Here is a 13,884-nt window from a genome sequence, read left to right on the forward strand (position 1 = left end):
TTAACAAATACGACATTTTGACAATTCCTTTGTGTCCGCAAAAACACATTACTCTACAAAAGCAAAATAAAAGGCAACAGTATCCTTGTCAATTTGGCATCAATATAATCTCTAAAGAAACTATAATTCCGTACAAAATTGAAATTTTGGATTTTGTTGCCTTGACTTGTTACCAGCCTCCATTTGTTAGCCATGCTGTTTTAGTGGGAAGAGACTGTGGGAACGAGAGATGAGCCAGTTCAAAACTTAATTTGTCTTACTAAAATAAGGGCCGGCTAGTGGATCAGATACACACTGAATTGAACATGAACTCTCATTCACTCAACAACTCTACGAGTTTCTCCTCATTTTTCACAGTACAAGAGAATTCAGACTTGCTCACATGCTTGCGCCTTCCCGAAGTTCCCTCCCTGTCTACCCACTGGAGAGAGCGCACCTATTTGTCGTTCACATGTTGACATCATTGAATTTAAGTATTTGCATAAGCAAAGATTAAATATTTGAGATAATATTAAATATGTTTGATTTTGTCAGAACATCAAAACAAGGTATGGCATACTGAAGAGGGAGTACTACCAATATTTAGAATTTCAATATGTTATTTCTCTGGCTGTTTAGCTGTAAAATGAGAGGGTTGCTCCGGGTGGTGGGCAGTGCTTGGTTCTTTCGTCAACTATTTCCTTTATTTTACAGCTATGCAGTACACTATTATGCAGTAACAGAATCTCAATTCATATTAGATCAGCACTTCCTGGTTTGACAGTTTGACCACAGTTCAGGTGCCGTGACTGACACGATTGACAGCTGCGTTAGAGACTCCTCAGTTCCGATCGGTTGTTTTTAGTGCACTGTTGTCAATTCTGGCGAGTCCCATTAGAAGAAATAGGGAGAGGAACATGAGGAGGCACATGATTTTTTTTTTATTTTTATTTTTTTACAGGTTATCTGTCTCATGTAATTCTTTCAATATACAGTAACTTAAGCAAATATGACACAAAGTTATTTACATAAAAGTTACCAACTGGACCTTTAAGAGGACCTTATAGTAAGATTGCTTTGTTAAGTGCAAGGATGGTCAAGAATGAACTGTCAATCTCCATTTTGGGTGCAAAATGGAAATTTGAGCATCAGCAGTTTCCTGACAACTGGATAAAACTGCTGGGGAACACTGTGTTAAACCATACAAAGCTCCACAACAGCTACTGAACTGGCTTCTCTGGTAAGATAGTTTGTGAGCTGCTATTTGCAATGTCACTTATGAACTGTCAGTCTCAATAATCTATGTGGTTTAGTCACAAATTTATCAGCCAGTATACAGACCTAAAATGTGTGAAAGGTGCTGGCAGTGAATCACTTGGATCAGTGCATCCCTAGTTTAGTAATGGTGTGGAAACAGCAGCAGGAAGGGGAATTGAAAGGAGTGAAAGAGGAATACCACTGTACAAAATGACAAGTTGTATTCCTACAAGTATACAACACAATATCAGGGTTAATTCTCATACATTTCCATACACGTAGTGGCGTTTTTAACTAAGTATTTTGGTTAATATTTACAGTTTTCAAGAGGCAGACTGATTTACGCATGCGCTGTGTCAGCACCTTACTGTAGATGGTAGCAGCAGGTGCTAACGGCTAAATTTACAGTAAACGCTATTTAATTAGTTTAATACATCTTTATAACTAATTCTGTTTCCGTAATATACAGAAGGCTGCACTGCAAGCGTTACACAGAGACAACCACAACGACAAATAAACCAGCAAACTGTTCCTGTTAGCTCGCTACATCACGTCAGTGTGTCATAAAGTTATATCATACTTGCTACAGAAGCTAACATGCTAAAGCTAGCTTACCGGAGACTTTGATAGCGTCAGTCCGGCCGGGGAGCGCTTCCTGCGGGGTGGGCATCTGAGCTTTAGAGGCCATCTCTCCCATCCTACTGTTGACAAAATGACGCCAAACCAGACGCAGCCTGGAGGAGGAGACCATTGAACCACCAGCAGCAGCACCGACACACTCCTGCTCCACACTGGGGGTTAGCACAGTTAGCTAATGCTACATAACAGTGATGTTATCTAACGTCAACACAGGGCTTGTGTAATGCCAAGGTGCCCACGTGTTACTCAACACTGACCATAAACACAACAGCATGTGTGAAGATATACCAAGTACACCTAAAATATGAAGCACCTGTCACCCAAGAACAAATATGAATATTATGATCATAACTTCTTACTATTTTACTTGTACACCTTGAACAAATGCTGTTGCTGCAATAAACTGCTGTATAATAAACAACACATACATGTGGAACTTTGTTTCTGTCACTGTTGTCACATTGGTGCCATCTGTGGCTGTTTTTAATTAGACTGCCCTAAATTGAGACAAGTGTTTTGCTCATAGCCTCACTGTTGCTGAGCTGCAAGTGCAGCATTGGTGCAATAATTCAACTACAGTAATACTCTGTGCAATTATTCAACTGTGCAATCTTCCCACTCTTGAATGTATATTTAGCATTTGTTGCACATATTGTGTATATTTCTTATTCTTATTTCTACCTATGTATATATTGTGTCGTACATTGTAGCATTATACACATACTTTTTTTTATTTCTATCTTTACAGACTAGTTTTATACATTGTAATTTAGCATAAGGCACATATTTTTTAAAATATTTTTTACACACTTTATTACACATATACGCATTATACAAATTTATATTTTGGAATATTTTACATAGTGGTGTTAACATTGTAGCATATTGCACATACTTTATTTTTATATTTTTACATGCTACATACTTTATACTTTGTTTTTGCTTTTATAATTTCTCTACGCTTTACATCAGTATTTCTGATTCTTAAAGTTTTAGAATGAGTTTATGCAAAATCACAATTACATCACAACCTGTTTGTTTATAACTGTAATGTTGGGTTCAAGTGCTGGGAAAAAAATCTGGGACATGCATCTAAATTCTTCTCATTTCCTTAAAAAAACAGAAAAAAAACTATGAGAACAGTTTGGCATGTGTGACACAAGGTGTGAAAGTTATATCAACAGCAGGCCCTAGAACTAAAGTTACACATTCACCATGTTTAATGTGGACTATTGATTAATCTTTGTAACTTTATAAGTGGAAAGCCATTTTTTAACCCAGTATATCAGAGATATTTTGACCCACAATCTTTATCCCAGTAGTTTCACCATAATCAGTTTGAGGCACGTTCTCTGTCTTATGTAACTTTACATACACAGCAACGGGTTGCATAGGGTTGAATGGAAAAAACCCCACATCTTTGGACGGTCATGTCCTAACTTGTGATTTTGTCAACACGTTTGATGCAATCAACACCAAGTTCCTTCTGTTTTATTCTTCCTTTTTGTGGTGATGTTTCCTGGTAGTAACTACACATCCTTCCAGCTATTAGCCATGATTATTAAACAAAACGGGTTATTAGGAAAGTCAGGAGACTGTTAAATTTCCATTACCCTACTTACTAATGCCATTTCCCTTATTCACTGTACTTAAAGGGTAACTTAAGTATTTTTCAGCCTGGAGCCTATGTTCCTATGTTTTTGTCTCTAAGTGACTAATGGGAGCAGCAGTTTTTAAAACTGGTCCAGTATTGAGCAAGATGGCTGCAGCCGAGAGCTGCAAAACAAGTTCCAACCACATGGGGCAATCAAGCACCATCAGTGTACATCCACTGAAAGTGCTTGTTTTTGTTTGCTGACAGGCTCAGTTTATTAATCTAAGGGCGCATTCACACCAGGATAGTCCGGGGGACTCTGTTGAATTGGGCGGGGAATGCCAAAAAATTTCACACCTTTATTTGGTTCGGTTCACTTTCACACTGCACTTTTTAAAGCGGACCAAACCGCCTGGACAACGTCACACAGTTACAACAGCTGCTCGTTTGGGGGCAGTATTGCCCGAAACGACCACTGACCAGGAAGAAAAAAGCATGAGGAAGAAGAAAACCCGGCTCGTAGACTGGCCAGGACCGAAAACGGAAATCCCTCCCCTTCAGCTGGCTGATAACTGCAATATATAGTCCTCTGACCATATATCAATAAGCGCCTGTACCTCCTCACTACTGCCCATGAGACATTTTCCAACTTTTTCTTTTTTTACCTCTGCTTCTCCCGGTTCGCGCTGTTGGCTTCTTTCTTTTTCCAACCAAAATGCACTGCGCTCTACATCACTTCCTCTCTTTGGTTCACTCCCTCTCTTTGGTTCACTGGATGGTCCGTTTGCATTTCCCACTGTAAGCAACCCGCACCAGGGTTCACTTCCAAGTGAACCAAGACCCCCAGTTTTCAAGCGGACCAGGGTTTGCTCATTTGGTCTGCTCCAGAGTTTGAAAGGGGCGTTCACACCACTCCAAATGAACCAAACGATCCATGGAAGTGGACCAGGGTTTGTTTGAGGCAGACCAAATAGCGCCAGTGTGGTCAACCTTTTTGTTAGGAACTAAGTTCTCATTGTTTAAACAGATATCACCAAGACCACAATTTGACAGAAACAAAATGAAACTTTTCACTGTTCCAACAATCATCAGCTCTGGTTTGGTTGAAATAAACCCATTGAGATGTAAAATATGCTGGTTGTATAAACGCCAAAATGGAGTCTGGTTGGTTAGGCGATGGTGATGGTGATTTCGGATCTGTATGTGATTAAACAGAAAGGATCTTATTCCTTAACAAAAAAAATGTTTATCTCTGTAGGGGTCATTTCCATGATGTTGTCAAACAAAAACAAGCACCTTCAGCCGGTGCACATTGAGGGTGAACAAATGCCCCAAGTGGTTATAGCAGTCTGTTTCGCAGCTGCTGGCTGCAGCACTCTTTCTCAATACTGGACCAGTTTAAAAAACTGTTGTTCCCATTTGTCATTTAGACACAAAAAAACATGTGAAAATAGGGTCCAAGTCAAAAAATAAAGAAGTCACCCTTTAATGTAAATGTAGGAGTAAAGGGCTTTCAGTCAGTATTTAAGGTTTCTGTTAAAACCAAAACATCACATAATATTAAATTAGATGAAACCAAATGATCTTATGGTAAAAAAAAATACTGTAAATGTGAACAATATGAATATATGACAATGTATATGATGATCACAAGCGTGTACGTGGTTGGCTGGAGAAAATGAGGCTCCTTAAGATGGAGGCCACTGATTATTTCATGGTTTGCGGCAGTAATGGTGCAGTCAAATGAGTGCACAGCAGCCCCCCATCAGTGCACTGGTTCCCAGTATACCCTGGGTGGGTGGGGGGAGGGCAGATGACGAGCCATATGGAAGAACCCAGGAGGAAACGCTGCTCGTGCTGGAAGAAAATATTAATTTCAGGGACTGATTGTGGCTTGTATGAAAGTGAGGATCATTTATAATTCAGGAGGTTTGTGCACACATTCACATTCCAGCAAAAAGGACAGGAGGTGTAGGGGAGATGGAGCACATGCAGGTTAATGTCTGAAATGTTTTAGGGGCAGTGGGGGCATGTAAGGAAGTACATTTAGTCAAGTAGTGTGCTTTGAGTACAATTTTGATGTGAGTATTTTATGCTTCTGCTTAGATTTATCTGGCATGTTGTCACACTTAAATCGCAATCAGTGTTCTCATAGATCCAATATGAAGACAAGCATTGAGCCCTGACTGTATGGCCAAAAGTATGTGGACACTCATCCACCTTTTTGCACCTTTGATAGGGGCTGTTTCATGGTTAAAGCCCTTAAAAAGGCAGGTTAAGGCCCGTGTTTTTTGGTAAGAGGTGTTCAGCAGTTGCATCTGGGTTTAATGCTCAAGGATCCACACATACTTTTCATTTTAATGTAGCTCTGTTTGTTGCTTTGCAGAGTGAAATGATGAAATCACCATATTTAATGACAGTTTAGTTCAGAGTCAGATGGATGTTTCAGTAGGTTAGGCTGGTGAGGCAGATGCTCTCACTCTTCCTCTCCCCCCTCCATCCTCAGAAGAGGATGAAAAGCAGAGGGAGAGGACAGAGCTGGAAAGCTGGAGCCCAGGATGTAAAAACCTGGCTTCATCCGACTCCCTCTCTTTCAGAGGACCACCCCCTCCCTTTCTCCTTTCTCCCTCTGACTGCGCCCAACTTCTCTCCCTCCATCCTTCCATTCAGCTACTGTATCCACCTCCTGACTGCACCCAGCACACACAAAACCTGATTTTCTAAAGGGGTTCGGGATATTGCTTGGCTCCGGTGCTCATCTGGGTTTGGACTATTTGAGTTATTCTGCAGAGAGAGAGAGAGAGAGAAAAAAAACACAATCGTTTTTTTGTTTTTTTCAATTCAGCCGCAGAAGAAGGACGGTCCGACCTCCGCATCCCCCGCAACATCCCTCCGCATCCTCAGCATCCCTGCATGGACCTCCAGAGGAGAGCACCGCGGACCGCACGCGAATCAAGCCGGGTTAAAGCGTTCTAACATCGGACGAAGAGAGCCTCGTGCACCGGGGTGTTTTATGGAGGTCTTGCCTGCTCCATTAAATGTAAAAAAAAAAAAAGGAAAAAAAAAAGAAAAAAGATAAAAAATAGAAAGCTGCGCCGTTTATCCTGCGCCCTGCTGCTCAAAGGTATTGTTCGGTTTTCCCACACACATGTTCAACCTTTATTCATTTTAATCCTGTTTTTATTTCAGGCCTTGTGTTTTTTTTCTAACCCTCCATCAGCTCCTTTCATCTGCGCTAAATGTGCTCCTGCAGCAGCCGCAGTGTGCTGTCGCGCTCTGCGGAACTTCTTATTCCTGTCTCTTTCTTATATACCAGAAAATGCTGCACACAGGACACACACCCAAATACTACCTAAAATGCATCTGTGATATTTTCCTCTAATAGTGCACGGTGGATTATGGTGGTCATGGTGCTTTAACACTGCAGCATTGTTATTCATCATGTCATTTATTATGATGTAATGTGCTGGGCCTATAGAAATATTCATTAATGGTTAAATATAATGTGAGGATTTTAATATATTGTGTGCACCCGAGTACTGTAGAATTTTGCAGGCTCTAACACACACGCCCGACCCCCACAAAGGCAGCCACCCCCCCCCCCCCCCCTCCTCCCCTCCCCTCTGCATTTTAGCCTACATGAGCTATCTGGGTCATTAGCATTTCAGCGGTTAATGAGGCTGCAGATGGGTCCTCTCCTCTGCCGGAGAGCCGTTGAGCACCACAGATGCTGCTGCACCCATCTGCAGCAACCAAATTAGAAAATAGAAAATTACAAAGACAAAAAAAAAGAAGAAGATTGCAACATGACATGATGTTTTTGGAGCTGACAGGGTTTGTGTGCTCATGGGGGATGAGGAGTAAAATCGCAGCAGCAGCAGCAGCAGCTTCCTCCCCTGCAGCTGTGTCATTAATGCAGTGGTGTATAAGAACGTGCATTATGGCTGCTGCTGCTGGATAATGGAGGATAATGCTTTAATGGTCCGCAGTGCTGCTTAAAGGACCATGCCGGTGTTTTTCCCCCCACTGCATATCCTTACATCACTTTGAATCATTTTCCTCTGCATGCTGCATTATTTCAGTTTTTTCTTTTCCATATGTGTCCAATCCAGGATTGCTTTCCACTCATTTCACTATGGTATGGAAATCATGCTGCAGAGACTTCAAACAGACTGCTTTTGCTGGGGTCCAAATTACATTAGCATTGTGTTGTGTGCAGGTAGAAGTGTTGGGAATCTCAAGCCAGGATACATCTGAGAGGATGTCTAATATAGAAAACAATGGATTTCTGACACATAATAATATTACTTTTTTTTTATTCTCATGAAATACTGGAAACTCTAACCTCTTCAGGTCTCTGGAAATCCTTAAAATGCAGCAATCTGAGAGGACGGATCGGCTGAATTGCTCACAAATCAACTTTAACATGATTATAATCTGTGAAATATGATGGCAAGCAGACATTACTTTGATTTAGGGGTTTGAAAAGCCTCCCCCAAGAAGGTGAGAATCTTGGCCTTAAGTCTCTGCAAACCGATTGTCATACCCAAATCCGAAATGAATGGCAACCAGAGGCCAATGCATGGATTGTGCAAAAACACAAATTATAAACGTGCAAAATGCTGATAGTCAGCGTAGTGTTGTCAGTTCTGTCGCTGCCTCGAAGCTGGCCCAGCATGCAGCCTGTTGTGCGGAGGTCAGCAGGACATCCTTTACAGTTTATCTCAGGGCGACATCAGTTCACTCATCTACACACACAGACACACACACACACACACACTCATACCTATGGTCCATTACGGCATCTTTAACTCTCCTGAGCTGCTTGTCTGTGTTTGGACTGCAGGAGGAGACAGAGCACTGCAGGAAAAGAACACAGAGGGGGGGCAGAGCATCTTTAATACATTATGTACTGTAAGTAACTGTAGTCAGGATAATCACAATATGCAGGAAATCAGCATCTGTGTTATTATAACTGCTGCAGTCGGTGTAATTCCTTGGCGTAGTCAGTGTACATGATGTATATATTTTGTGTAATTATAATGCTCTTTGTTCATTTTATGAGTTTGCATAGTCATGATCAGCATAGCCAGTGCAGTCAGCATTTGTATTAGTCAATTAGTCAATGCATTTGGCCCAACTGGTGACATTACTGTGGCTATATTTATACATACTGAAGTCCAAGAGACGTCCAAGCTTATTATGTTCCTTATAAAAAGGCATTAAATAGGGTTGGAACCTTTATTCTCTCTTTTTTTTAACATATGAAGTGTTCCTTGATGCTTTTGATATCAAATAGAAAAAACACAGTGAGGGATAAAGTGAACAAAGACAGGTGAAGCTGAACCTGGAGGTATAAAGGGATAAAATGGGATAGAGCAGCGCTGGAAGAAATGAGACTGAGCGGAGTTGGTAAAAGGCAGAAAAAAGGAGACAAACTGAAACAATGAAATGGCAAAAACAGCAGAACAAAATGTACGAAAAGTGAAGTGAATTGGACAAAATAGCTGAGAGTGGTGTAATAAGACACATCAGGACACAGTGGGGGGAATAGAAAAGCAGAGGATTATGGGTCGTCTCTCCTCGTGTTCACAGCGGACCTTGATTTAAATGTCCATACAATTAAGGCACGCGGTGAATGCCAAGAGAGTGGCCTGGAAACCAACACTGACCTCACTGAGCAGAGAGTGTACAGACTGCCTCTAGTGGTCAAACTGAAGATCCACGATTGTCATCTTAAAGATGACCAAAAACACAAGAACAATTTTAAATCACTATCATGACTTTTTTTGAATAAAGATGTCAGATTTTGGGGCTGTTTTGTATCTGGGAAGCAACCATGGCTGGAGCTTAATGCAGTACCACTAATGGCCACTAGATGATGCTCCAAAAATCTTTTAAAAATCCCAACTTTTCTCATAAAATATATAATGTTTTTGTGAAAAATGGATAGATATATATGAAATTTGGTTCTTGATAGTACATTGGGTCTTTCTAAATGCATGTCTTCTTGTTACTGCTTAGAATTATAGTAGAATTAAGAAGATATTTGGTCTTAAAGACTTACTTTTGTGGGAACATTTGCTTTTAAATAAGCACATTTAAGTATATTTACTCAAGTATCGCATTTAAGTACAGCTTTAAAGTACTTTATATTTGTGGTCCACTGCATTTCAAAGGGAAATATTGTACTTAGTACTCCACTACATTTATCTGACAGCTTTTGTTTCTTTTCAGATTAAAATGTTTCATACAAAACTTATTATAAATTTCTAAAATTATACATAGTTAAGGGTTGAACTAGTAGCATAGGCTATAAAAAGTATGGCAGTAAAAAATAGCTCCACCTCCAGCAGCTACAAAATTAATAGTACTGTTGTAGTTATAATAATCAGATAATATTGTTACAATAAGCTAGTGTCACAATGACAGCAGCCATTTTGCTGCTTAATGAGTACTTTTCTTTAAAGCTTTACGTTCTTTTTGTCGCTAATACTTTTATACTTTACTTAACCATTTGATTGCAGGAATTTCACATGTAACAGTGTATTTTTAGTAAATCATTAGATCTCAATAATTCCTCCACCCCTGCAGACACATACTATGAAGTTTAATCCCAAAAGAAATTGCATTTGTTCCATCAATCTAGGACAAAAACTTAACATACTATCTGTGTGGGATGTGGAGTTCATCCACAGTGATCTCTTCAGTTTTAAATCTTCATAATGCTGTGTAATTTACCGCCTTTTATCATTAAGCAATCCAGTCATCACACATTAATCTGGTCCTCCATTACCAGTGACATAACGATAGCTTTATCCCTAACACCATGGAACTCCAAGAAATAACAAAAAACACAGCCGAATATGTATCTTTCATACTCTGTAACCACATAAAATGTTGCTTCATTCACCTCTCTTCTCCATCACCACCACCACCATCGCTGTTTGTGTTTCTGCTCGGTTGCTTCTCACTTGCATCACCCTCCACGGATCAGCCTCGCAAATCACGAGAAATCCTCTCTTATTTGTAGTCTTGGAGAAGAGGCCAGGCTCTCAGGACTGCCTGACATGCAGGTCGAGCGAACGTCCTCTCTGATACATCTGATGAGTGTGAGGTTTTAGATGTAGATTAGAAATAATGATGGGATACAGCAAAAAAGGGGGTCTGATGACAGCTAGAGCTTACAAGATAAAAAAGATTATTATTATTATTAAAGACTGAAAAGCAAAAAGAGGATTACGAATAAGTGAAGGAAATATCTACATATACAAATAAAGACAATTTACAGTAAATTACTGTAAATTCTCTTTATTTACTTATGTGGATTTTTTTTTTTGTTTAGAATAGTTTGAATAAAGACAACTGGGACATATTATAGTATGAATACGATGATACTCACATTAACACATTTATAGGAGGCCCAGATGCATGACTGATTCTTCTTCTGCTCCTGTTTATTTTCTGTCGGGTCCACAACTTTCTTTCAGCGCCACAAGACGATGATTTACCAAACTGTAAATTCACATGACACAAAATAATTATGGTTTTGATATAGAGAAAGAGTCAACAAATACTCTCCATGAGAATAAAGGAGTAAAATTACAAACAAAATGTGATTCAGTGGAATATTTTTTACCTCAACTTATTGAATCTTTTCAGTAAAATGCACATTTCTGGAATATAAAATTAAAAAAGAGAAGTCCCAACACCTCCTGAGAAAAAATTTATCACCTTTTTCCTTATAAAATAATTGTATCGTACACAGTATGTCCTCCTGTGACATCTCAACATTGTTAACATTCTGTATGTAACGTGAATGTGGATATAAGATACTGACATGTGGGCTGACTTCAGTGAACGGTCTATTCTAGGTGAGCAGTGTAGGTGAGTATGAGACATGGAGCCAGCAGCAGCAGGAGTGATCTCTTACTAATGCATTTTCCCCAAACTCACAGGCTTTTATATTGATTGAGGATGTACAGTATCTCTGCTGGGAAAGGAGGCAGTATATACTGTATAATGTACACTGAAATGTATGTGCAGTAGAAACAGCACAGCCATGTTAAATGAATTTACAAAGCAGGACTCAGTGTTAAACATTTGGTTTCTCAGACTGTGTTTGAGCTCCTAAAATGTATTTTGTGAATTTAATAAATGAGGTATTGTTATCTGTTTTTGTTTATGGTTGTGGTGCAATTATTTTTCAGTGTGTGTCATAGAATTACAAATTAAATTTGAGTCTGACTTTAAAGGTTTTGGGGTTTTTCAAAGTCTTGTTTTTTCCTTTTAGCTGCAGCTCATTGAAACATCTGTAAAATGTCTTGAAAATTTTTGTCTAGCATAATTTCAAAACATGTATTAGTTATCCCCATGAACCAGAGGGATCATTTAGAGAATATTTAGAGTTAATGGTCACTTTTGTAAAGCATCCTTAGAGAAGATGAAAATATATGAAAGCTTCTATAAATATAGAAGGATAGAAAAGGTGAATATAATCTTCTAATTTTATGCTTTAAGTAGATTATTTTTTAGTCAGTGTTAGAAAGATGTTCACATGTACTGTATTTTTTCTTACATTATAATTTATTGATTATGGAGAAAAACTAAAATGATCTGAAGGGATATCAAATTATTCACAGTTTAAAATTCAGCATGGATTTATAATGTATTAATGTATACTTTCTGTATTGTTCTTTTTTGTTCTTGATGACAGTAAATAAAATAAACAAATGACAAAAAAAAAAAAAATTTTTTGTCTTTCTTCTTTTTGATTTACAGGTTATTTTAACTATGAATATTCCGCAGATACTAACTTTAAGGCTGGGAAACAATTGTGGTCATTGTTGAATAAAGATAAAAGGCCTTGGGTTGAATAATTACTCATAGTCATGCACATGGACTTTGAGGACTGAAGTGAAACATCTGTGTGACAGGAACATCAACATCTGCCACAAAAAGGCACAATCAGAATAATCATCCGTCCAGCAGAAATTATCAGAAAAAAAAAACCAAAACATAAAAAATGGAGTTAGTCTTCAATCTCACATTACAAACAGTAATTTCTCTTCAGGGAGAATATTAAATCTGTTTCAGCAGCTAACGGTGGTGTACCTCTTATTACACTGCGGTCTGTTTTAATGAGACAATATGATCATTATCTACCCAACATCAAGGAACGCACTGAGCATCATGACAAATTACACTAAAACCTTATATTTAAAAAAAAAAAAAGAAATATTTCACTGCACCAATAAAGGAGTGTCCATGCAAAATATCCCAGTTATTTGAATCAGATTCTCATCCATAATAAACCCTTTATTCACTGAATAATCACTTAGACCCTGATGAGTTTCCCACAGCAAGATTACCAGTTAAATCCTGCTTATTTTACTAAGTCAGGCTTACTTTTAGGAAATCCTGTTTCATGAAGGAAACGGCCAGATAATACAGTCAGATCAAAGTCAAAGTCAAAGTATCTTTATTGTCCCTTTCAGGGAAATTGGTTTGCAGCCAGGGAAATACACAAAGTCAGATAGTGCTTTAGCTGCTAAATCAGAATCAGAAATGTTCCATTATGTTCACCAGCAAGTTCTCAGCAGGCAGTGTAAAGTGGGTCTTTACAGCTTTCCCATTGGAAACAGTTGCCTGCTGTGGCTGAAAACGACACTATGAGACACTATGAGAGCGACGAGAGTGAACCAGAACAGTACAGTTGCAGCCTGACGGTTAAACAATGAGCTGAATCTCACTGTAAAGATCTGTAAAGCCGAGGGGAGCCTGAGCTCATGTAGAGCCATCATACGTTTCCAATACCTACTAATACTAATGACCAAATACCTACAAACTAACCAACAGCCTCAGCCGTACTTTGTGTTAAATGCTAATTAAATTATTACATTATAATTAATGTAATTTGAGGAAACAATCTACAAACAATAAAATTTAGTTTGTGATACAACCAAAATTCAATGTCAGGACGTCGAATGCCACAATTTGACATAGAATGTTGACAAAAGATGGTTACAAGTTGTGTTGTTTGTAACCCAAATCCAATGTCTTCCAAATGTCTCACGCCAACATCATCTTGACATAAAATAATGACATTTAGTTGTAAGGTATGGAGCGTGAAACCCAATGTCCGCAAAATGTCATTATCCTAACATCCATACCAAGTGAAATTCTAACGTTAGTGGTTTAAAATAACCTGATTATCATTCCAACCAAAATTTAACATCACTGTAAGATAAGAGTCCAACGTCTCTCTGACGTCACACTGACGTTCGGTGCCAGCTGGATGGGCTCCATATATAGGAATTAGACTTAAAATATCTCTTGTGCCAACTGTGTTACCATCTGAACAAACATTACAAAATGAGCAAATACAGCACAGTAAAACAGGAAGAAAGCAGCAC

At 38.8% G+C, this 13,884-nt stretch overlaps 1 protein-coding gene across 1 annotated transcript in view; it reads right to left on the minus strand.

Moving 5' to 3' along the window:
• Positions 1 to 2,105, minus strand: part of msraa (methionine sulfoxide reductase Aa) — a 57,759-nt gene extending 55,654 nt beyond the window's left edge. Inside the window, exon 1 of the mRNA XM_033648734.2 lies at positions 1,852 to 2,105. Within this exon, the coding sequence (XP_033504625.1) occupies positions 1,852 to 1,987 (136 nt within the window). The 5' untranslated portion in view covers positions 1,988 to 2,105. The remainder of the gene's footprint in view (positions 1 to 1,851) is intronic.
• Between the last annotated feature and the right edge of the window lie 11,779 nt (positions 2,106 to 13,884).

The sequence above is a fragment of the Epinephelus lanceolatus genome, chromosome 13, assembly GCF_041903045.1.
Source record: "Epinephelus lanceolatus isolate andai-2023 chromosome 13, ASM4190304v1, whole genome shotgun sequence".
NCBI classification, from domain to species: domain Eukaryota; kingdom Metazoa; phylum Chordata; class Actinopteri; order Perciformes; family Serranidae; genus Epinephelus; species Epinephelus lanceolatus.